General features: G+C 39.7%; 2 protein-coding genes across 3 annotated transcripts in view; one reads left to right on the forward strand and one right to left on the reverse strand.

Moving 5' to 3' along the window:
- The window catches only part of LOC124863230 (ubiquitin carboxyl-terminal hydrolase 22-like), a 42,891-nt gene extending 33,749 nt beyond the window's left edge, over positions 1-9,142 (forward strand). For both annotated transcript variants that reach the window (XM_047357528.1, XM_047357529.1), the window contains 2 exons: positions 7,151-7,300; positions 7,388-9,142. In XM_047357528.1, coding sequence (XP_047213484.1) covers positions 7,151-7,300; positions 7,388-7,430 — 193 coding nt within the window. In that variant the 3' untranslated portion in view covers positions 7,431-9,142. The remainder of the gene's footprint in view (positions 1-7,150; positions 7,301-7,387) is intronic.
- A 3,503-nt stretch (positions 9,143-12,645) lies between these two features.
- On the reverse strand, positions 12,646-18,026 carry LOC124862537 (somatostatin receptor type 2-like). The gene is made up of 2 exons (XM_047356511.1): positions 17,631-18,026; positions 12,646-16,177 (listed from the first exon to the last, which is right to left on the reverse strand). Exon 2 carries the CDS (start codon positions 16,138-16,140, stop codon positions 15,028-15,030), a length of 1,113 nt encoding a protein of 370 aa, XP_047212467.1. The 5' UTR covers positions 16,141-16,177; positions 17,631-18,026; the 3' UTR covers positions 12,646-15,027.
- Between the last annotated feature and the right edge of the window lie 6,910 nt (positions 18,027-24,936).

The raw sequence follows: 24,936 nt of genomic DNA on the forward strand, positions 1-24,936 counted from the left end.
GGCTTCACAGTTGCATCTCCACTCTGGTCTGTTGTCCAGGTGAACACCGAGGTATTTATACTCCTCCACCACCTCCACTTCTTCTCCCATGATAGAAATAGTTTTTGACTTATTCCTGTTTCTCTTAAAATCTACAATCATCTCCTTTGTTTTAGTCACGTTCAAAATGAGATGATTGTTTCCACACCATGCCACAAAGCGGTCCACCACCTTCCTGTACTCTGCTTCTTGTCCATCTCTGATCCACCCCACAACTGCAGAATCATCCGAATATTTCTGCAGATGACAGCAGTCTGTCTTGTACTGGAAGTCTGAGGTGTACAGAGTGAAGAGGAATGGTGAGAGTACAGTCCCCTGTGGTGCTCCTGTGCTGCTGACTACCTGGTTAGACTCACAACCCTTCAGTCTCACAAACTGTGGTCTGTTTGTCAGGTAGTCTTTGATCCAGGAGATTGTTGAGGCCTCCACCTGAGTCTTCTGGAGTTTCTGACAAAGCAAATCAGGTTGGATTGTATTAAATGCACTGGAGAAATCAAAGAACATGATCCTCACAGTGCTGCTGGCTTTGTCCAGATGACAGTGGGTTTGTTGAAGCAGGTGTATGATGGCATCTTCAACTCCAACTCCAAAGCGATAAGCAAACTGAAGGGGTTGTAAGCCTACTAAAAAGTATGTCCACATACTCTACAGTATTTTCACTTGGTACTTGGTTGGGCTCCTTTTGGATAAATTACTGCATCAATGCTGTGTTGCATGGGGGACGATCAGCCTGTGGCTCTGCTGAGGTGTTAAGGCAGCCCAGGTTGCTTTAAGAACTGCCTTCAGCTCAGAATCAGCTTTATTGCCAAGTTTGTACATAAAAACAAGGAATTTGACTCCGGTACACTTTGCTCTCTGGGTTTTTAAATATATTTATGCATATATCTTTATCTCCTTAAATATACATATATACAAAGGTGCATTTGCAACATCTGTATGCTGTTGTTTTATACTCTATTAAATGTTCATCAGAGAAACAGCCTGGTGGAAGAAACTGTCTTTGTGGCGGCTGGTTTTAGTAAACAGTGCTCTGTAGCGACGGCCTGAAGGTAAAACTCTAAACAGTTTATGTGCAGGGTGTGTGGGGTCTGCAGAGATTTTAGCAGCTCTTTTCTTGACCCTAGACCTGTATAAGTCCTGGATGGAGGGAAGGTCAGCTCTGATTATTCATTGCAGTCTGGACCTGTCCTGTTTTGTGGATGAGCCAAACCACACTGAGATGGATGAAGACAGGACAGACTGAAAGATGGCAGTGTAGAAGATGACCAACAGCTCCTGTGGAAGGTTGAACTTCTTGAGTTGCCTCAGGAAGTACAGTCTCTGCTGGGCCTTCTTTCGAACAGTGTCTATGTGTGAAGACCATCTCAGGTCCTCAGAGATGGTGGTTCCTAAGAACCTGAAGTGGTCAACGGCCGATACAGTGTTGTTGAGGATGGTGAGGGGGGTGTATGGGGGTGGTGTTCTCTGAAAGTCCACCACCATTTCCACAGTCTTGAGTGAGTTGATTTCCAGGTAGTTCTGACAACACCAGTGTATCAGCTGATCCACCTGCTGTCTGTATGCAGACTCATCACTGTCCTGGATCAGTCCAATAACAGTGGTGTCATCAGCAAACTTCAGGAGTTTCACGGACGAGTCCGATGAGGTGCAGTCATTTGTGTACAGGGAGAAGAGGAGTGGGGACAGAACACATCCCTGGGGGGCACCAGTACTTATTGATCTGGATCGGGAGAAGATGCTCCCCAGTCTCACCTGCTGCTGTCGGTCCGTCAGGAAGCTGTTGATCCTCTGACAGGTGGAGGCTGGGACATTGAGCTGGGTGAGCTTCTGGTGGAGGATGTCTGGTATGATGGTGTTGAAGGCCAAGCTGAAGTCTACAAACAGGATTCTGGCGTACCTCCCTGGGTGGTCGAGGTGTTGCAGGATGAAGTGTATACCTAAGTTAACAGCATCATCTGCCGACCTGTTTGCTCGGTAAGCAAATTGCAGGGCGTCCAGCAGGGGGCCTGTGATGTCTTTCAGGTGCTTCAACACCAGCTGCTCAAAGGATTTCATGACCACAGACGTCAGGGCTACAGGCCTGTAGTCATTTAATCCTAGGATGGTGGGTTTCTTGGGAACTGGGATGATGGTGGATCGTTTGTGGCAGGAGGAGACCTCACACGTCTCCAGTGACTTGTTGAAGATCCGTGTGAAGATCGGAGCGAGTTGATTTGCACAGGCTTTCAGACATGATGGGGAGATGTTATCAGGTCCTCCAGCTTTCTTTGTTTTCATGCGCTGAAAGAGCCTGTTTACCTCTTCCTCTGAGATCTTTAGTGCAGGCAGAGGATCTGAAGGTAGGGGGTTGGTTGTTTTATGGGAAGAACTTGTTCCTGAATGGGATGTGTAGGAGATGATTTGAGGTGCGAATGGCTTCTTGTCATGTCTGCAGTAGAAGCCATTCAGACTGTTTGCCAGGCGAGGACTCTGTTCAGGATGGGTGGAGGGGCTTCTGTAGGCAGTCAGGTTTCTCAGACCGGTCCATACAGCCGAAGCATCACCAGTAGAAAGGCTGTTCTTAAGCTTCTCACTGTAGCTTCTCTTGGCTGCTTTGATCTCCTTTGTTATTTTGTTCCTGGCCTGCCTGTACCACCCCCAATCTCCACTGCTGTGAGTTTCTTCCTTGTCCTTGCGCAGGTTCCTGAGGTGTGGAGTAAAGCTTGTTTGCCTTGTTGGGTTTGGTGTCTCATCTTCCTCTTGACAATACCCCTGTTGTAATTATTATTATGATTATATTATTTTATATTTAAATAAATAATAATTGGGTCTGTTAAGTGTTGTCCCGTGAATACCACCCCAATAAGGTGGTGGTATTAGGACAATAGAGAAAACGGTGAATCAAGCTCTGGTATTACTAAACAGCAAAACTCTGCATACAAATGGAATAAATTCACACAATTTCTTAACATTTATCAACAAAAATAATTCAACTCAAGAGCAAACATATTTCAGTCAGCAAACTTTTTACTTGAACAATTCAACTAAAACTACCAAGCAAAATGAAAGAATAAGAAATACCAATGAACTACATGCTATATGAACACGGGAATCAAAGATGGTTAAAAACTATGACCAATAAAGTGATGCAACATTACCATTCAATGTTATTTATGTTTGAGAATTGAGGATTTTCTTGAGGAATCTGGAAATGAGGTTAAGTTAGTCTTCAAACTACAGGGGTTGGACAATGAAACTGAAACCCCTGGTTTTAGACTACAATAATTTATTAGTATGGTGTAGGGCCTCCTTTTGCAGCCAATACAGCGTCAATTCGTTTTGGGAATGACATATACAAGTCCTGCACAGTGGTCAGAGGGATTTTAAGCCATTCTTCTTGCAGGATGGTGACCAGGTCACTACGTGATACTGGTGGAGGAAAACGTTTCCTGATTCGCTCCTCCAAAACACCCCAAAGTGGCTCAATAATATTTAGATCTGGTGACTGTGCAGGCCATGGGAGATGTTCAACTTCACTTTCATGTTCATCAAACCAATCTTTCACCAGTCTTGCTGTGTGTATTGGTGCATTGTCATCTTGATACACGGCACCACCTTCAGGATACAATGTTTGAACCATTGGATGCACATGGTCCTCAAGAATGGTTCGGTAGTCCTTGGCAGTGATGCGTTTCATTGTCCAACCCCTGTAGTTTAGAACAGTATCTTCCAACCAACAATCACAATGCAAGATCAGATAAAACATTATTTTAATAAAATAATATTTCAAAGAATGATTTGCTGAATAAAACCAAACCTTCTTGATGATAAATTCTCAATCATGTTTAATTTGCTGCCCTTATTTAGTACAATAATATTTAAAGAAATATTAAGGAAAATTTCATATTGAAGGAAATATTATTTTGAATAAGAACCAACAACCTTCCTGGATAAATGATTCTAAATGGTGTTTAATTAACTATCACATTTGGTAAAATAATATTTAGGGAAATATTTCCTAGATTTGATACTAACAACCTTTCTGGATCAATGATCTTTAACTAGCCCTCACCTGAGTCACGTGTAACCCCTAACTTGACAGGCGCTAGCAGTTAGTGGTTTCAGCTAACGAAGGAAAGCCTATAGCTTCCTTAAAGTCAGACATGTACCTTAAAATACCATTAATACAAGGATCAAAATGTATAAGCATTGATAGCATGTTATGGCCTATCTGTGTTTAGAACCATCCTTTAAATAAAGTTGCCTTAACTTTAAAACGCAACACAGAACACATAATTAGCTCCAATGTTGAGGTGTCTGTACACCTTAGCTGGACGGCTAGTCTGCTATCACTTAGATAACTGAGTTTTCTCAACACAACAAAAGCAAACATCATGAAATAAACATTACTGAGATTATTTCTTCCTAAACTAATTTCTCTGCCCAGAACACCACCTCTTACGTGATCCGTTCTGAAGAAAAGATTCCAAAGGGAGCTGGTTTTGGGTTGCGAAGTTTCCGGTCATCCATGTGTGGACTGAATTGTACACAGAGGCACATCGTGGCTACTACAGTGGCCCTGGACGTGCACGCAGTCAGGCATGCGATGCTGCAGTCCTAATGCCTCCTGCTCCAGGCCATGAGAAATCTGCTTCAATTAGATTTGCTAGGGCTTTCTGGTTGCTTCTGTGTGACTTTAAGACAAGTCAAGCATGTCTTAATTACCCCCTTTTTATAAATGAATGCTAGATACTCGAACAGCAGATCATTACTTAACTTTGTTGCCCAGGATTGGCGAGGACTCGGCTGCTGGATCGTAGTCAGTTTGGATCTAGGGACTCTTAGAAGTAGACGTTGTATACTCTCCTACGAGAGGAGGCCTTCACCTGGCACTCAGTTCTCTCCGTTAGCTGTTGCTGCAGCTGGATTGAGAGCGAGCAGAAGGGGGAACGTGTTTTTGAGTCAGAGATTCCAGCTCTGACTCCTCCTCTTCCTGGGCTGAGCTGGAAGTAGGTTAATGTGATTTATTTTGAGTTCCAGAAAATTTTATACTGACCTTTGAACTGTACAAATCAAGAGTTCATGTTGTAACTCATGGCTGGGGTCCCAACACACCCCATAGGTTCTGAGGAATTTCTTTTATTTTTTCCAGTCAAAACCACTGATCCCATGGTCATTAAAGCAGGTGTTGGTAGTTTTGGCAATTTGGAAAAATGCAATCAGAGCTCTAAAGTTCCCATGGCTTTGGACTTGCGGTAGAAAGTTCACACTGGACCTCAGGCAGCTTAGATTCAGTGCCTCTGGGACCTTGATTTCAAAATGAAATGCTAAACTAACTTGCACTTAAAAAGAGGACTGGACCACCAAGCATCAGTCCAGTCTTTGTTCTCTCTAGCCCAGGTAAGACATTTCTAACATCTCTTTTTCAGGAGTGGGTTGACACAGTAAGCATGATCAATGTAGCCCATGTCCTTGATATATCTGTGTAGTGGTTCTTTGACCCCAGCCTCTGCCCTGCCATGTCAAACTCTTGAAAGCTTTTTTTCTTCGCGGTCCTTTCAAGATGGCAGTTATTCCTATTGCTTGGGCACCTTTTTCTTCTACTAAATCTTCTATCAATATTCTCAAATACAGTAATCTGTCAACAGCCAGCTTCTTTAGCAATTACCTTTTAATGGCTTACCATTCTTGTTGACTGTGTCAGTGACGGTCTGCTGGAAAACTGTCAAGTCCCCATGATTGTGTTGGCCATAACATTTCTGTATTAACACAGTTTACTGGTTATAAATAATACTATATTTATTTTGAAGCCAAAATTTGAGTTTTTATTTAACCACATTCATTTAAATTAACTATAATAATTGATTGTTAGGGATATTTGGTTTTGGGGTGAAATTTATGGAAAATGGAAAAAGCTCATGCTGCAGTGATATTTTATAATGAAAATATATAATATTGCATGGATGATTTCCTCATTTCAAAAAATGTATTGAAGAAAATCCAACAACAGAGGTGGGTATACCACAATAAATAATGTCAATTCAATTCAAATTCAAAAATACTTTATTAATCCCAAAGGGAAATTAAATGTGTCTAGATAACATGTCATGTGCCCTTGAGCATCAACTACAGTTTGACAACAACGTCTCCTGCTTTTCACTAGTTAATTTGTTGCCTGCTGAGCCATGGCATCCCTATCTTCTTGAAGGGTGACCCTGAGGTCATTGAGCTTCTTGGGTACAGAGTTATGAGCCTCTAGATGGCGACTCAGCTGTCTAGAGGCTGACTCCCATAGAAAAACTATGGGATTCAGGTCTGGAGAGAGTGCAGGCCACTCTTACAGGTTACCCAGTCTCCCTTGTCCACCGTCCTTGTCCCTGGCCCATGCAAGATGATGATGCTTGTACCTGGTGGTGTGGTCAGATACCCTTGAAAGTCGTCAAGCACACAGACCACAATCATGGAAACCATTTTGAATGGTCTGATGTGACACTTCGGTGCCTCTTACCTCCCTTAAATGTGCCTAGGGTTGATTGGCATTCTTCATCCGGTCCACAGGGCACTGTTTACAATGAAGCAGTCATCGGTTTGGGATGTGGCCAAAGGATGCCTACTTCTATGCCTTTCTGTATCTTCCAGTCTCTCTGTATTTCTGTTACAATCCACTGATGACACTCTGACACTTGCTCAGTGGCCACTTCAGTCTAAGAACATCCTGTTTAAAGTTAGGTGTTGTCTTAATGTCAAAATGTGAACAGGAAGATGGGGAGTACTGTTTAAATACGAATTCTGAATGAACCAGGAAATTCATTCATGGATCAAACACCTAATAAGATGCTGTTAGGTTCCTTCTTAGAGAACAGCAAGTTATGCAAAAAGTACTGACACTGAACAGCTGGACACATGCATTTAAAAGTTAATAGAAGGTCACATTAAGTTCACCTGTAAAGGTTATAGTTAATTTTAGGTTACACTACACTGCTATTTGCCTGAAAGCAGAATAGTAGTGTGTTACTCTGTGTGTAAGGAAAAGAAGTAATGACTTTCTTATTTTTATTGCATTAGTGAAATACTTTTTAATGATAATAAAATGTATTCACATGCATATCATTTATCATCTTTTTATTTTCAGGTATTCCTTGTTTTCAGTGGTCAACCACCAAGGCACATTAGAGAGTGGCCACTACACTAGCTTCATCCGTCAACACAAAGACCAGTGGTTCAAATGCGACGATGCCATAATCACCAAGGCCAGCATTAAGGATGTACTTGATAGCGAGGGGTAAGAACTGAAGCTAGACCTTAGCAGAACACAAAAAAAAACCCACAATGATTAAAATCTAAATCTAATCTTCTTTTTCCATCTCAGGTATCTCCTATTTTATCATAAACAGTTCCTTGAGTATGAATAGCTTCTGTGACCACTGAACATGAAGAACCAATGCTTCAAAGGGGAAAGAGCGAAGAGACAAGGGATTGGGTTGAAACGCAAACACACAAACCTACCTGAAACCTTCTAACTACCAGTCGGCACCTTCACTGAGAGGGTTAAAAAAAGACCATGAAAATAAAAAAATTAAAAAAGCACTGAGCTACTACTTGGCATCTACTTGACAACTGAATGAAAAGGATCGCTGGTGGAAGAGTTGGGCATTGCCTGTTCTGACGCGGGCACAGGGAAGAGGCCCTAGATCCCTCAGTCTCTGTTCCCCTTCCTGCTGCAGGGATAGTGTGATACTGGGCACACCTGGGATTTTCTTACAGTATTCTGACCCCTGCTCCCCCCTCCATTTCTCTCCCATGGTGCTCTCATTTGAACTGACCAAGCATTTAACTTGCTCATAATGAGGACAGTATGTTGTCATATATGCATATGGGACTGAATGCGAAAAAAACAAAAAGTAATTTACAAACCAGTGTATTGCAACCTTTGTAAGGATCCTTTTGAAGGTTTGGTTATGATGCTTATCATTTGTGACTTTAGCTTTGAAATACTGTAAGAATCCTAGTATCCATCTATTTTTTAAGAGCAGAGAAAACATGGGAGATCTTAGAAACGCTGCCTTTGCCAGTCGCTGGAGAAGCGCTGCCATGGAAACTAAACAGATCTAGACCTGAGTGTTCTCATGTTCATTTATATACTGTGTTGATTTTGTTTTCATTATAAAGTCTGGTTGAGGGCAGGGAATAACTATTTTTTTAGCAACTTGTTAAATTTTTAGTTCTTGTTAACCTTTGTTTTCAGTGTAATTTTTTTCTACTTTTTCAGTATAGTCACATGTTCCTTGCTGTTCTGGTACCTGAAATGTTTTTTTGGACGTATTATGCTTTCATTCTCGTGGAATTGTGGGTATAATGATGGCATTGATTTATCGGCTCAACTTTGTGATGTTTAAACATGCTAAATCAGAGCGTTCATGTGGCATTCAGAAAACGATTTTGATATGCGATATCTTTAAATCTGAACCTTCTGTGCAAAACAAAACAAATTAACACCACACTGCATGCAACCAGGCATTTTGTGATCACGTGTGAATAATTGCCGTGGATTGCGGCTCAGAGATTGCTCCTGAACAATAATGAACGGAATGGTCCAAGATAAGATGCGCACATAAATGGGCACAACTTGACCACAGCCTGGCCCTTAAATCATCAGTGTTGAACTTCTTTGTTGCTACCGTGGCTGGTGGAGACCACTGTTTGTCGCGTCGTTTCCCTCCGCAGATCAGTAAAAGACGTGATTCTGTTAGACTCGGGATAATGCACATAATCCATGTCAGGGTAACTGAAAGTGTTTGTATAAAAAGTACAAAATTGAAAATATTGCCTCATGTGGAAAAAATTAAAAATGAGGGCACTTACCTGAGTTGTAAAAAGAAAAAGATTCCTAATTGTTTTTCTGCTCTGTAATTAAAATCAAACCTTCATATCTTTTTTGGCAAGTGGAATATAATGGATTTATGAAAAGTAAAGTTCAACACTTCATGTGTAATGGTCACAGTGGTTTTGATGCATTGTGGTGCAGTTTCAGGCCATCCGAAGGCATTCAGGGAAACAGCTGAAACAAAAAGAGGAGAGAACTTCATTGTGTGTTTCAGTGATTAAACTCAGAACAAAACTGGAATGTTTATTTGGTGTGCTGTCTTTTGTTTCATTTTTCCTCTGAGGGACTAGATGCTGCACTGTAGTACATCTGAGCCAAATCTGTATAGTTTTCCATTGTCAGCTGTGCAGGTTCTGTATCATCTTTGAGCTATTATCCTAGAAGGGGAAAGGATTCAGAAAAAACGTATTTAATTTGCTGGCATACAGTTCTATAATATAAAGATGTGGTTTCTGGTCTTTGAACAACTTTTATGCACATGATTATGGCGCCACCCTGTGTCCTCATTCAGAAGCACAATACAGCATACAAAGGAAATAAAATCACATTCTGGGCTATAAAAAACGTATTCCTTTTATGAGTGAGCTTTACAGAAAAAAATGTTTTTGTACTGTTATTCTTGAAAGCTCCATATTTCTGAAGTAAAGGCAGTTTGACCAGAGTTGATAGCTGATGTTAGGCTTGTACTGCAGTTGTGATTTGTAAAAAAGAAAGTGATGTGGAGAAATCAAACATTTATTTGATGTAACCATACCTCACCATTAATTAAAGGGTGTTTTAACTAATTAAATTGGCTCTTAAATTTGATATATAGTGCTTTTTATTACCTTATTCAAGTAAACTTCTACCACCTCTAAGTCAACACAACTGGCCTTGGCTCATCAACCTTTTTTATTATAAATAAGCAGAAGCTTTAGAAACAAAATATAATCACAGTTATACAAACTTGATACAGAAACAGTTGCCATGATAACCACACTGAGCAGAGAAAATACCAAGAAATTAGGCTACACAATGCATCCTTAAAGAAACTGTCATCTATTTAACACTGCAAGATGAAGGGCATAAGGAGCTAATGCCACTTTAAATTCAAATCTGCTACTGTGATGCAAGCTGTTTGCTTTGCACTGCTTTACATTTTGTACCACCCATTAACACAGAATAGACACCATTTTCTATTATCACCATTTTCACATTTATGGTTCCATTCCACGATGGTTAAAGTACATGCATTTATTTCTTCTCTACAACTTCTATATGCAAAATGCCTGGGCTTGTTATGCTAATATATCAATAAACTTTGTTGCGCAATAAACAGGGGTCACAACTGCTATAGAAAAATGGGACACGAGGTGGAAACCTTGTGATGTCAGTATAAACAACTAGAGAGAATTTTATTTACTGTGTTTAATCCTAACACTGAACACTAATAAAGTGCTGAACTTTTCATAATTGTGGGCTAATTAAAATTATGTCATATAAAAACACCCCTAAAGCTGAGGTGAAGGACAGCCTGTAGTTTTAGGTGGCCAACACATAATGAACATATGACCTTGTGACACTGTCATAAATGTTTATAGCCAACATTTGTTTATTACACTTGTTTTTCTGCATCCTGGACAGAATTTGGTAAAGGTCTTACAGCCGCTGTAGTCCGAGACCCCAAAAGACCTAACACAGTATCCTTTCAGTTTCCAGGCAAACATAACCTTTGATTTTTTATTTTTTTTTGCAGATAAACTGTAAGCCCCAACTCTGACCAAACCCTGGAACCCCAGGCAGGGATGCCTATTGAATCACTGATGTCCTGAACGAGACCCTAATTCTTTGCTTTAGACATATTTTTGTTGTTTTTACAAATAGGATAAAGGATTAATCAATCTAAACTGTCTTCAATTAATCTAATTAATGTAGAATAATTTACTCCTGGATTTAATATTCTAAAGACTGTGGTTTTCCTTTCTTTTCTCTATGGTAGAAATGCTGAAAAAGCAAAGAATAGGCTTTTTCTTATATATTAACAAACAGAATAATCACCCATATGAAAAGCTTTGAATGCTCCAAGCACATCAGATATAACAGTGAACCTTAGGAATGTGCTCTATTCTGCCTTCTTTGTTTTTGGTGGATTTCAGTCACTGTATATCATCACATACAGACCTGGTATACAGGACCTTCTCAAAATATTAGCATATTGTGATAAAGTTCATTATTTTCCATAATGTCATGATGAAAATTTAACATTCATATATTTTAGATTCATTGCACACTAACTGAAATATTTCAGGTCTTTTATTGTCTTAATACGGATGATTTTGGCATACAGCTCATGAAAACCCAAAATTCCTATCTCACAAAATTAGCATATTTCATCCGACCAATAAAAGAAAAGTGTTTTTAATACAAAAAACGTCAACCTTCAAATAATCATGTACAGTTATGCACTCAATACTTGGTCTGGAATCCTTTGGCAGAAATGACTGCTTCAATGCGGCGTGGCATGGAGGCAATCAGCCTGTGGTACCGCTGAGGTCTTATGGAGGCCCAGGATGCTTCGATAGCGGCCTTTAGCTCATCCAGAGTGTTGGGTCTTGAGTCTCTCAACGTTCTCTTCACAATATCCCACAGATTCTCTATGGGGTTCAGGTCAGGAGAGTTGGCAGGCCAATTGAGCACAGTGATACCATGGTCAGTGAACCATTTACCAGTGGTTTTGGCACTGTGAGCAGGTGCCAGGTCGTGCTGAAAAATGAAATCTTCATCTCCATAAAGCTTTTCAGCAGATGGAAGCATGAAGTGCTCCAAAATCTCCTGATAGCTAGCTGCATTGACCCTGCCCTTGATAAAACACAGTGGACCAACACCAGCAGCTGACACGGTACCCCAGACCATCACTGACTGTGGGTACTTGACACTGGACTTCTGGCATTTTGGCATTTCCTTCTCCCCAGTCTTCCTCCAGACTCTGGCACCTTGATTTCCGAATGACATGCAGAATTTGCTTTCATCCGAAAAAAGTACTTTGGACCACTGAGCAACAGTCCAGTGCTGCTTCTCTGTAGCCCAGGTCAGGCGCTTCTGCCGCTGTTTCTGGTTCAAAAGTGGCTTGACCTGGGGAATGCGGCACCTGTAGCCCATTTCCTGCACACGCCTGTGCACGGTGGCTCTGGATGTTTCTACTCCAGACTCAGTCCACTGCTTCCGCAGGTCCCCCAAGGTCTGGAATCTTCCTCAGGGTCCGGTCACCTCTTCTCGTTGTGCAGCGTTTTCTGCCACACTTTTTCCTTCCCACAGACTTCCCACTGAGGTGCCTTGATACAGCACTCTGGGAACAGCCTATTCGTTCAGAAATTTCTTTCTGTGTCTTACCCTCTTGCTTGAGGGTGTCAATAGTGGCCTTCTGGACAGCAGTCAGGTCGGCAGTCTTACCCATGATTGGGGTTTTGAGTGATGAACCAGGCTGGGAGTTTTAAAGGCCTCAGGAATCTTTTGCAGGTGTTTAGAGTTAACTCGTTGATTCAGATGATTAGGTTGATAGCTCGTTTAGAGACCCTTTTAATGATATGCTAATTTTGTGAGATAGGAATTTTGGGTTTTCATGAGCTGTATGCCAAAATCATCCGTATTAAGACAATAAAAGACCTGAAATATTTCAGTTAGTGTGCAATGAATCTAAAATATATGAATGTTAAATTTTCATCATGACATTATGGAAAATAATGAACTTTATCACAATATGCTAATATTTTGAGAAGGGCCTGTAGTAACTAATATTTTGGGCCTTTTTTATGTTTGCATGAATGAAGACAACCAGCTTCCCCACGACTAACACTGGAAGAAGCGGTAGAAAATGACTGACTGACTGAATGAAGACATTTCTAGAAAATGTCATACTTTCAAGAAGCTTCTTCTGTGTAGCCGTTCTCTAATGTTGTAATTTACACGTGTAAAAGAAAGTTGTGTGGTTAGGGAACCAAAAACAGCTTAAACCCAAGGGCCCACTTCCTCCGAAATACTGCCCTGGTGTCTCAACCGCACCAGTATCGTTGTCATTACCTGTATGGTCCACAAGTAGCTTTGACTACACTTAGTGCTAATATTTTTAATTTTTCCATTCCTAATGACTTTTTTTAGAAGTGTTCCATGTTTGCCAACAAAAAGCAATCACTTACTTGAAATATGTCTAATTTTTTACCCTGTAATTTACAACAAATCTTTGACATTTTTTACAGCTTTAATTAACAGTATGAGTTTATTACACATTTTTATTATGATTTACAATTTGTTGCTTAGGCTAAGAAAAATAAAACACTTAAAATGAAATGTTCAAATGAAAACAGCTTATTTTAGTTGTGCCATGCTAGCTTCGGGCCACAATGCATTATGACTTACTTTAATAGATGTAGTGTTTAGCATCTGTATACTACTTTAACTGCATCATGTGATTTCTTCTGCTCTCTACGGTGGTTGAAAACATACAATTAAAGATGCCAGCACCACTCAAGACACCTAGTGTACTCTGCTAATTAGCTTACTAGCTAGCAAGCCAGCAGCTCACTTTTTTGGACAATGGTGACAGTAGGTCATGCTTATGTCGCAATGTGGCTGTGACTGCATTTTCAGTGTTCCAGAAAATAAATTATTCACATATATTCAAATATCATCACAATATTAGCAACACATAATTGCAAAATAGGTGTGGTACTGACATCACAACCCATACGTATGAGGTGACAATCTTTGATGGTTATTTCAACTTTTTCTGTTGCTTTAATGTATAAACAGGAAATCCTACATTGCAAAGACAGTAATCTGGCTGTTGAGTCAGACAGGTTGTAAGGGTGATTTGTGAACTGCTGTGGAGCAGCACTGAGATGGTGATGATAAAGGAACACTACAGCCTCTTGAGGATAAGTGTTCTAGCCCTTCACAAATTCACATTACTCACTCACCCAGTGCCAATGAGGGTGATAGTGGTTGCAGCCTCTCAAATGGCACAAAAAGTAATATGTCTGTTTTTTCTTAAGTGAGTCAAAGTATTTCACAAACATGAGGCTTTTTTTGTTTTAACTTTGTGGAAAAAACATAAAAAAAAACAATGCACAGCAATCTCTGAAGCTCAAGCAGGCTCTGGCAGATGGGTGCACAGCAAAGACAAGTCCAATCATCATTCATTAAACATTATCTGGACAGGTTTCAAGCGCTGACATAACGCAAACAAACTCACAAAACAACCCAGGATTCATGCTGAATAATTTAGAGTCACATAATCTAACGTTTTTTTAAAAGGCGTAATTTACATGATTAAACTGTACTGTAATAGATTTAATTATACACAAGCAGTGATGCAAAACAGTATCCCACAGAAACATTTCCTTGTTTAACACTGTGCTGTGTGTTGTCGGACTGCAGCTTTATTAGGCTATTGCCTCAATAATGCATGGAACAAAATATTACACAGACTTACATTTAGTACATTGAATCACAAGTGAACTGCTCCCACAAATAAAACATTTCAAAAGAAAATAGAGACAAGAGCACTGAAGCTCATTACATTCTGCTACAGATGGATATTTTATATTTGAACACTGCTAAGTTTAGAATTGAGAGCTGCATGACAACTGTTAGTCATAGTTTTTTTTATACAATCTTTGTGTCCATTATATGCATAATTATTTACAGAAATGTTTACTTCCCAGATAACCATAACCTGCAGCTCAAACAACTGCATGTTCCTTTACAGCCCTGTGCTGTTTCAAACATCGCTGGGAAACCTGACACAGGTCCTCTGTTGTAAACAACATATACAATCCCAAGTCTCCAGGGAAAATCCACATCACCCAGGGGACCATTTGCAAGTGGGTGTTGTTGTTTATGTTCCCTCAGGTCCACTACATAATGTATTTAGAGGTGTCAGTCACATTTATCTTACAGCCTATTGAGGAGATTTGTATGAACCTGTGATTTTTTTGTCATGGTTTTCTATCACTCTGAGAAACCTAACAAAAACATGAGAATTTCAAACTAATATGCTGCCTGATCTTTCTCAATTTAAGGAAACCTAATTATAGGGGCCTTTCTGGAGAGACCTTTAGGTGGTTGGTAAAGCCTATTACAGCTTCCTCTTAGATGCTGGTCTGCAGGTCGCCATTGAGCAAAGTACTCTGGGTCTCTGTTGGGTCATTCATCATGCGAGATTTGTCCTGCCGACTGTCACTGTGCTCAACCTCATCCAGCCCTCCTACCTTCTTAAGGCACAGAACGTTCTGGAAACTCTTCTTGAAGTTCTCCGATAAGAAGGCGTAGAGGATAGGGTTGGCACAGCTGTTGGCGTATCCTAGAACCACCACAAAGGCAAAAGTGCTCCTTAGAATGGGGGTGGTGCTGATGCTGCCCGTCACTGAGGTTACGTTGAAAACGTAGAAAGGCAGCCAGCAGAAAACGAATACCGCCACAACAATGGAAACCATACGGGTTACCTTCCGTTCTGATCGCTTCCTTTTGGAGGAGCCTACTCGGATGCCTGAAGACTTCACCTTGATGATGATGAGCAGGTAGCAGAGGCAGATGACCATGAGAGGAAGGAAGAAGCCCAAAATGAAGGTGTAGAACATGAAGACTGTGTAGTAGGTCTCTTGAGGTTCTGGCCAAACAATGGTGCAGAAGCAGCCATTGTGTTTTGTAATCACACCGCTATAGATAACAATAGGCAGATTGACCAGCAGCGACACTCCCCACACGGCTAAATTTATAGTCTTGGCAATACGCGGTTTGCGCCACTTTGTTGACTTTATAGGATGAACTACTGCCAAGTAGCGGTCAATGCTCATTACCATCAGGCAAAAGATGGAAGTGAACTGGTTCAGGGAATCGACAGTCATAACAACCCTGCAGAGCACAGGCCCAAAGGGCCAGTGGACCAGTGCCAACTGGATAGCGATGAATGGCAGACCGAGCATAAAAAGCACATCTGCCACTGCCAGGTTGAGGATGTAGATGTTGGTGACTGTCTTCATCTTGGCGTAGCGCAGAATAACGTAGATGACGAGGGCGTTCCCACAAAGACCCACAGCGCAAACCAGAAAGTACAGACAGGTGATGACCACGGTACTGGTCCTGTTGAAGCTGTGGTCTGTGTAGCTCCCGTTGATAATGGACTCATTCCCCTGCATGAAGCTGTCATACATGAAGTGCTCAGATACGTTAGGAGGGGACGATGGTAACATCCAGGGCTCCATGATCTCTCCCTGTCTAAAGCTGATTATGGCATCCCACCTGCATGCACAAAAGATAATTTTGATATTGATTGCATCCCAGCAGGTTATAATATTCATCCACTATTAAAAACAATCCCTTTTCCTTTCTGCACAAAGATCACTTACTGACAGATGCTGTGTCTTTCTAGTTGAGCTGAACTCAATGACTCACTATCAAATGACATATTGCAACAACATACGCAAGAGTGACATCGTTCAATACTGTCAGTGTAGCATTTTGAGTTATTGTAGTATGTTTATTTTTTCTGGTCACACATAAGGACAGCCCTTCCTGGAGGGAATTTATTGATTTCACATCTTGATCACCTGTCTTGAGAGCAGGCCTGACAGTGGTGAAAAAGAACCTAATCAGAACCAGACCTTTCTGTATTCGATGAAGTCCCTCAGCTCTCGAGGGAAATAATTCCACCCCCAACGCAGTAACAAACTCCCCAGGAGGAAATGATCAGATGTGACAAGTTACTCTAAATTTCCCCTCAGATTTTGTGTTTTCAATTTATTATGGCCTGGACATGGATGTAAATTAATCCCAACCTAAGTAATTGAAAGGAGTGAATCAGAGCACTGCCAAGCTGCTTTGCTACAGTCAGATCAAAGTGCTTCTCACTGCCAGTACATAAGAGGCAAACAGGATCTGACAACTTAGTTCGGTGCCAATAACATAAGTGCTTTTATTTAGCCAATTTTTGTTTTTTGTGTGTGTTTGTAGCATGCAGGGCAGAGTGGTCAATGTTAGCTGAACACACATCCTAATGCTCAAATGGATGTTTGACCTCAGAGACATCTCAATGCCCATTTTGAGAGACAGGTTGACTAAAAATAAATTTGGATAAAATATTGTTTTCTATGCACAGAATAACATAAATAATAATTCAGCAATAAACAGAAGCAGAATACAAATTAAAAATAAATGTCAAAAGCACATTATTTTCTCTGGTACGTCACAAATGAAGTAACAGTAAGAAACAAGGATTTAAAAGTGCAAAAAGGTATGTTTGAAGGAATGTGCAGAATAATCATCATCTGAGTTAGGCGAAAATGTTACTTGCTATCTTAAGAAATTGTGATGATATATCAAGACGCCGTTAACTTGCATTTGACCATACGGGTAAAATCTAATTTCGATAAAATTATGCACATGTGCAATACAATCTAACTGAACTCGAGCTAAAGGAGCCAGGTCATGTCAATCAATAACGATGTTGAGAAACTCTGCACACATCAGCCGGCCATTCAGTTTGGCTTGTACGAAATGAACCCACATGTGTAAATACAAAGAAAGGTTTTTGTTTTAAACGTCATCATGTGTAAAGATTTAACTCTGAAAATTATTGAGTGAAATGTCTCTGCATGTAATGTGTTTTTGGAGATAAAAAAAAACATGACTGTGAACCTTATTGACCTATTACAATGTATGCAAATGACCAAAAAAATAAAAATAAACATCTTACCTGTAGCTGGGTTTAATTGCACCGGTCAGAAAATGTGCGCCACTTTTTCAGAGCTTAATTATCTCCAATATATCTTCACATTTAGGTATTCCTCAGAACTGTTTCACTGATTTCGAGAAGGCATATCTCTCGACAGCAATCCCATAATGAGTTGCGCAAAAAGCTCGAGCCGAAAATGAGACGACGAAGCTCCGATGCGCTCCTGGCGTGGTGCGCTCCGCGACTGTCTCCAGCTGGAGGACGCGGAGATGTTAGAGGACGCACAGGAGCAACGCTGAGGCTGTGCTGTTGAGACTTACCCCTGAACCTCTGAAACAGGAGAGCGGTTTTATTGTAAACGGATAGCCCACTTTTGCATCAGGCAGGAGATTCACAGTGATTGCGGCCATTAATGGTATCTGTAGCGCTTTGACGCACGCATTGGGAAACCTTTCACCACATGACCAGAAGAGAGTTCAAAATTTGACATGTCAATTAAGTCAACAGCATTGATGGAAAAAACCTATTAGATTGTTTCAGGTCATAGAAAGCTAAGGGCATGTCCTTTGGTTACTTGTGGATCAAGACGAAGCGCATTCCCTAAGGTTTTCTGTAATACAAATCCCGCAATCCTTTCTGAGCACAATCCTGCATTTGTTGAACTAACAGGAAAATAAATATGGATTATAATAAAAACGGTGCTATACAAAGGTATACCCCTGTATCTTTTCACATTCTGTCACGTTAAAATGTAATACTTCAATGTAGTTTAGTAGTAGTTTCTATGATAGCCTAACACAGTCTAGTAGTGGAAGTAAAATCTTATGGCTTTCGAGATGTTTTGCAAAGAACATCTGAAAAATTTTGCTTGCCCTTGTTTCAAGTCCCCTTTAATCTGATACCCCTTAGGAAAACACAAAAGGACACAAAAGGGTATTTCTATTATATTCAAAGAACTGGTGCAAAGCATTGCAAGAATTAACTACTTGGTCTGAGTGTGATTTAATCTAAGTAAAAATACAGCTCAGTTTTGAAGGTGTCCAAGGTTTGTTAGAGAAGCATCGACAAACAAGCTGCATCATGAAGACCAAGAAACAAACCAAGCGAGTCAAAAATAAAGTTGTGGAGAAGTTTATAATACAAAACAACTGCAAACCTAACATGATATGACTGTGCAACTAAACTTAATGGCCAGGCAAGTAGAACATTAGTCAGAGAAGCTGCCAAGAGGCTAATGGAAACTCTGGAGGAGCTGTTGAGATCCATAGAACAGTGAAAATCTGTGAACAGGATAACTATAAGTTTTACACTCCACAAATCTGACCTTTATGGACAAGTGCATGAAGAAAGAAACCTCTAATAAGTCATGTTTGCCTCAAACCTTGTAGGAGATACAGCAAGCATGTGGAAGAAGGTCCTCTGATCAGATGAAAACAAAAGTAACTTGTAAAAGCCTAAAAAGGCCTAAACACACAATATCTGTTGTGAAGATTGTAGGGGCTGGAGCATGCTGTGGGGATGCTTTTCTTCAGCAGGGACTGTGAAGCTGGCCAGAGTAATGCTTGAAAAAAAAAACCCTGTTAGTGGCTTCAAAGAAATTGAGACTGAGGTGGAGGTTCACCCTCCAGCTTGACAACAACACATTCAGCCAGTGCTATGGAATGATTCAGATTGAAGCATACTCATGTATTAAAACGATCCAGTCAAAGTCCAGACCTTTATCTAATAATAATTAAAAAAAATCTCTAGCTAGACTTCAAAACTCCTATTCACAGAAGAATTTAAACATCTCAATCCCTAGATATGCAAAGCTGGAGACAAACCCCAAAAGACTACAAGAGTACAATTGCATGAAGCATTTTTCATGTTTTCATTTGTAACTCATTAAACCATGTTTCATTTCCTTCCAACTCATTAAGCACTACTTTTTATTTGGTCCATCACAAAATAAAATCCTTTGAGGTTTGTGGATGTGATGTGAGAAAATGTAAACAACTTTGGCAGATATGAACACTTTTGCAAGGTCAGTGTCTCATTAAATGTTAATAGGACAGTTCTGGTTGGGAAAGGTTTGGCTGGGGGAAAAAGTTGTTTATTAGTGATGTACAAGATTTAAAGAATGTATACAGTTGTACACAGCTTTCTCAGTATTTCTGTGTTTATTATTTGCATCTCTACTAAAAAGGCTTTATTTATTATAAAGCTTTGCTTGACCTTTAGCTGCTTTAGCCTTCAAAAAGTGAACCTGAATGGCCTCAGCTGAACTGATTGACTCAATCAGTTAAAAATAGTTTACCTCTTCACCTTTAAACAGACCTCTGATGCCCTCTGGGTATTCTGTATTACAAAGCACAGCCCAATAATTTTTACTGAATTTGACAGAATCTGAGTTGACAGTCCCCTAAATGACTTCAGAATTCATCTGACTGCTAAATAGTAGTGACCCAGTGCCATTAAAAGCCACGCGTGACTATGCCATGTCATTGCCACCAAGGGTTCTACATTGTAGTTATGTTGTTTGGATCATGAGCCACAGGCTTTCTTCAGACTTCTCTTTCTGTCTTTATTATACAAACCGATGTTAGTTTTCCGCTGATTTTGCGGGGCTGGGTCAGATGTGGCATTTTCGGTTCTGTTTCAATGTTTGGTTGGCACCTCTTGGTAAAAGCCACGTAGGTATTTAAGCTAAGGCGGGTAAGTATATCTACTGCCTGAAAAGTGTTCTTCACTTTTCTAAATGGTGTGTATTATTTACAACAGAATGCATCACAATCCGTCCTATTCTTTCCCCAGTGTATTTAACAATGGACTTGGTCACTGAAAATAATTTTGCTTTTGTCTCTGGTTTTCTTAATTTATTTTATTGTATAAAAAAATCTAACAATTCGCATCATATTATATGATATTTTGAAACATGGATTCTATCATTAATCCACTGCAGTATCCATCCATCCATCCATCCATCCATCCATCCATCCATCCATCCATCCATTAAGCATGGTGTCACCAATCTGGCAAAAATATTTGAGGCTATTTATCCCAGATCTATCGTGTTTGTCGAACTTAGTCTTACAATATTAAGTGTGTTTTTTTCTTTTTTCGCGTGTTTCTAATTTAGCTTGTGTGTAATTTAATGTCAGATAATGCCTGCAGCAGAGGGAAAATGATCTGTGTTGTGTTGACGCACATCTGCTTGTCTTGATTTTTAGAATTCACATGAGCCCACTAAACATGACTCATGCCTACAAAATTATTTAGTCAAATTGGATAAAAGCAAAAAGAAAAAAAGAAAACCTTCACAGCTGCCACAACAGACAGAAACATTGGAATGTAGTGTTAGCTTCACTTTGTACAGTCAAAATAATGGTAGCAGGTGAAAGGTTTAAGCAATTGAATGTAGCTGTGATTTATCAATGTTTTTTTTATTCCCGCATGCAAAATCAACGACCAGTTTACTTGATTTTATGTAAAATACAACATGGGCAAGCTGATGAGTTTTGAAAAGCTTTTTAACAGCTGGTACAAAAATGACCTTCAGGTAAAAAATTTGTAACCATTCTCAGAGCGTACAAAATGCACATAAAATGCATTACATGATGTCTGGGGTAGAATATTGAATCAGGTTGCTCAGCTCTCTGCCCTGTAATTAGTATGGAATGATCAAGCGCCTCTGATTTGGGCCTCGAACTGAAAGGATTGATTAGACATCCAGTTGGGCAAAATTGACAGACAATTAGCAGCCCAACGCAGATACAAAGTATTTTATGAATACTGCCAAAGCTTTCTTTGATGTTTCTGTAATGATTTGGTTTGGAACAAACAAACAAAGCTAGCGGTTCAGAAAAGATGGATGTGGCACTGGCACAATGAAAAACAAAAAGATTAAATTTACTCCAGTGGCTTCAAGGGATGTGTTATTTTGTTCATTCTCAGATTCAATAAGAAAGAAACTCTTGCCTCTCTGGTTGTTTTCAAAATCAGCAAATCGAAATAATAGAAATCTGTACAAATATTACAAAGTAATTATTTTGTGACAAAAATATTTACAAATTTTCCTCAGCATGAGTTCAATTTAATTTCACAGTTGTCAGAGATGAACTCAAACTCTCATTATTTGCCTTCTAGAGAAACATGACAGCAGAAATGACAGACTAATGAATGCTGTTCTGTTCTTTACCTGTTGTTTAATATATTTTGTACATCAGTTCAGAAAAAACAATTGTATGTGACAGCTTTTCTCTGATATTCTGATTAATCCCTTTCAAATCAAGCATTTTATGTGACCACACTGACAAAAATCCAACTTGTTTCTTCATTGTGACTCTCATCAGCCAAGGCAGTCTCAGTCAAAAGCCTCAGCCAAGTCGTGTTGTCTGCTCTATCCGTATTCTTTAGACACTGCTGTTCGTTTACATAAAATGAGTCTGGCTACTGTGATAAAGCTTGCTCTTGCTGACTCCACCTCTCAGGGGCACAGTTTCCTGGAGGATGCTAATCATTTTTTTGTTTTATCAATTAATGCATTCAAGGATTGAGAATTAGAAAATGTGCTATCTGACTGCTAGGTCTGCTTAACTCAGTTTAAGTTTTAAGGATCTTGGATGTTTGGTAAAATAGCAAGATTTTACTTTTATGAGGACCACTGTATTTTAGGCCCCTGATTGCATTTACTATCTAAGGTGGTGGTGGAACTAGACTGTTATTCACGGAGTGGCCAAAGTTTTATCAGGGGGCTCGGTATAGTAATAAAGGAAAGTATTCTGTTTCTCTACCATGCTACCTAAAGAACATGGCTTCTTGACAACCCATTCTCTACTTGGCATTGCCATGTGCATCTACAGTCTTCTCTCAGTTACCAGGTCATGCTTTGCAATTTGATCCAAAATGGCCAAAATATTAAATATTACCCACATTGTCAGCAATGATTCCTGATGAACCCATCTGTGCAATGAGTTGCAGTTAAAAGTAGCACCTCTCCATTTTTTATGTAGCATTGATTTTCCTGAACTGCCTTTTTCTACTTGCATTTAGTAGAAAACAAATCAACGGTAATGATTTGCTTTCTTTAAGGGAAGGTGCTATATTAGTCAAGTTTACTTACTGGCTGAACTGCTGTAGTTCTTATGTTAAACTGTGGACGATGCTGCAGATAAAATCTGTCTGTATTCAACAACTCCTAATACACCTCTGACTAAAACGATTAGCCGAATAAGTGGAACTTTTTATCTGTTTTTACATGTGCATCAAACAAGCTGATTCCCTCAGTTTTATTCATACGTGCATATGCTGGTAAAGACGTATGAGCTTTCAGACTCTATCGCTGCTTTTTCAGTTTGGTGTGCGCCACTCGCAAACTGTTAAAAATGGGGATGGGCACAGCCACACCCCCTCAAAGAGCCCGCAGGGTCCGCATATCGCAGCATCTTGCCCATGGATAGAAACCGCGATCATCAATGAAGACTGTTGTTGTCTTTTACTTCATCTTTCAACCCTAGTTATCATCTTAACAGGCCATTGCTAAGATGGCCTGTTAACGATGGCCTTGCCTCCACACAGTCTTCTCTTATTTTTTTTTGTTTTATACAATTTTTTTTTTAACCTTTGTGTGTATCTGCATGCTTCTATTTGCCTTTTGCTTTGCTGCTGACACACCTGAAGTTCCATACAGTGGGACATTAAAGGATATTTCCATTCTATGTTAACCACTTTTTGATGGATCTTCAAAGTTTTTAGGGGTATTTTAGAGTTCTGGGTAGAAGTTTACATACACTTGTTATTGGTATGGGGGCAGGGATGCATTTAAACCATTCTTTCTTTCTTTAGAGTAGAATGATGTTAAAACAAGAAAATTCAGTGGGATCAAAATTCTACATACCCTATGAAGCTGCTTCTTGCCAAGTGGAGGTGTTTGATAAGTGCCCTATGGGCAGTTGCCCATAGTGGTATTAGAAAGAAGGCATACAGCCATGATGTTAAAAAGTGTACCCTGAACAGGATTTTCTATTGTTTTTCTTGCTTATCAGTCATTTAGGTGTTGGTGGCCCTGAGTGTAAATCTAGTATAATCTAGTATAAATAGGGAAACACAACAGGGCAAACAGACCTGTTACTAAGCAAAGTAAACTGCAAGTTTAGCATAACTTTGGCTACAGCTGGAAGGAGTACTACAGGTATGGCCCTATGTAGCTAGTTTTAAAGGTCAGATTTAAGCTGTTTTGGTATTTTCTGTGGAACAGGGATGGATCTTCGGGTTTCTCGATGAAACGGTGATGACTCAATAAACGCTTTGTGATGAACAAAGCTGAAGGTTTTGTTTGCTGCCTCCTGACTGGAGTTGTTTGTGTTGACTTGCTGTGTTGGATAATGCTTGTTTACATGAGATTTAAGTAAAGTCCATCAGATGAACTTGGGCTAGAGTATTTAATTTAAAGAAAGAATGGCCGGTTTGGTACTGTTGACCATTCCTTTTCAAAAACTTACATTAATATGCCTCATATTGTAAAACCCCAATCGTAAAATGGTAAATTGTATTCCAAAATGTCACCATCAGAACTGCTTTTGGGAAGGATAAATCAGGTTACATCAAGTTTCTGCTATTTTCTTCCCAAAGCTCTGATCACAAACTTGTCGAAAATGTGTTGACTACTCTTAAAAGCCGTGTCACTACCAGAAAACCAACCAGTTTTGGGAACTTTAGCATTTCTAATTGCAAAGTACTCAAATAGGCAGCCAGTCTTATGCCTGGAGCCACAAAACGTTTCTGCAACTTGCTAAGGGGTGTTTAATCAAATATTACATGGGGTGTATGTGTACGCATAGCCTGTATGTATAATTCTGACCCAGTGTGAATTAGAGAAATTCCGCAACACATTTATAGGACTGAACCAAACTATTGCATTTAAAATTCAATTCATCAGTAAAAGTCCGTAATGACACTCATACCTATAAGTGCACATAAACTTATGACTTGAGGTATATATGTGTGCTTTTTCACTGTCATTACCCTGACATTAGTTCCTGGATTGTCCTATAAATTTCATATTGCTGTCGTTTACATTTCTCAGGCAAGTGGTTCTATGTTCACTACAAAAATGTCTGCATCAAAATGAATCACTTTTGTTATTTTGAGCACTTGACAGATAATGAGATTACAAAGTAATTTCAAATGTGTCATAAAAATGCTCCAATCATGTTTGACAGCATGCTAATTTCAAATTAATCTGTATGGTTTCACATTTTCACCCTAAATTCAATTAAATTTGAAACTGTGGATGTAATAAAACTGGCACTAATCTGCAATGAGATTCAGGTTTGGTAACACATCCACA

Source organism: Girardinichthys multiradiatus, chromosome X, assembly GCF_021462225.1.
Source record: "Girardinichthys multiradiatus isolate DD_20200921_A chromosome X, DD_fGirMul_XY1, whole genome shotgun sequence".
Taxonomy (NCBI): Eukaryota; Metazoa; Chordata; class Actinopteri; order Cyprinodontiformes; family Goodeidae; genus Girardinichthys; species Girardinichthys multiradiatus.

Coding starts and splice junctions, on each gene's coding strand:
- LOC124862537 (XM_047356511.1), bottom strand. CDS start 16,140: ATGGAGCCCTGGATGTTACCATCGTCCCCTCCTAACGTATCTGAGCAC.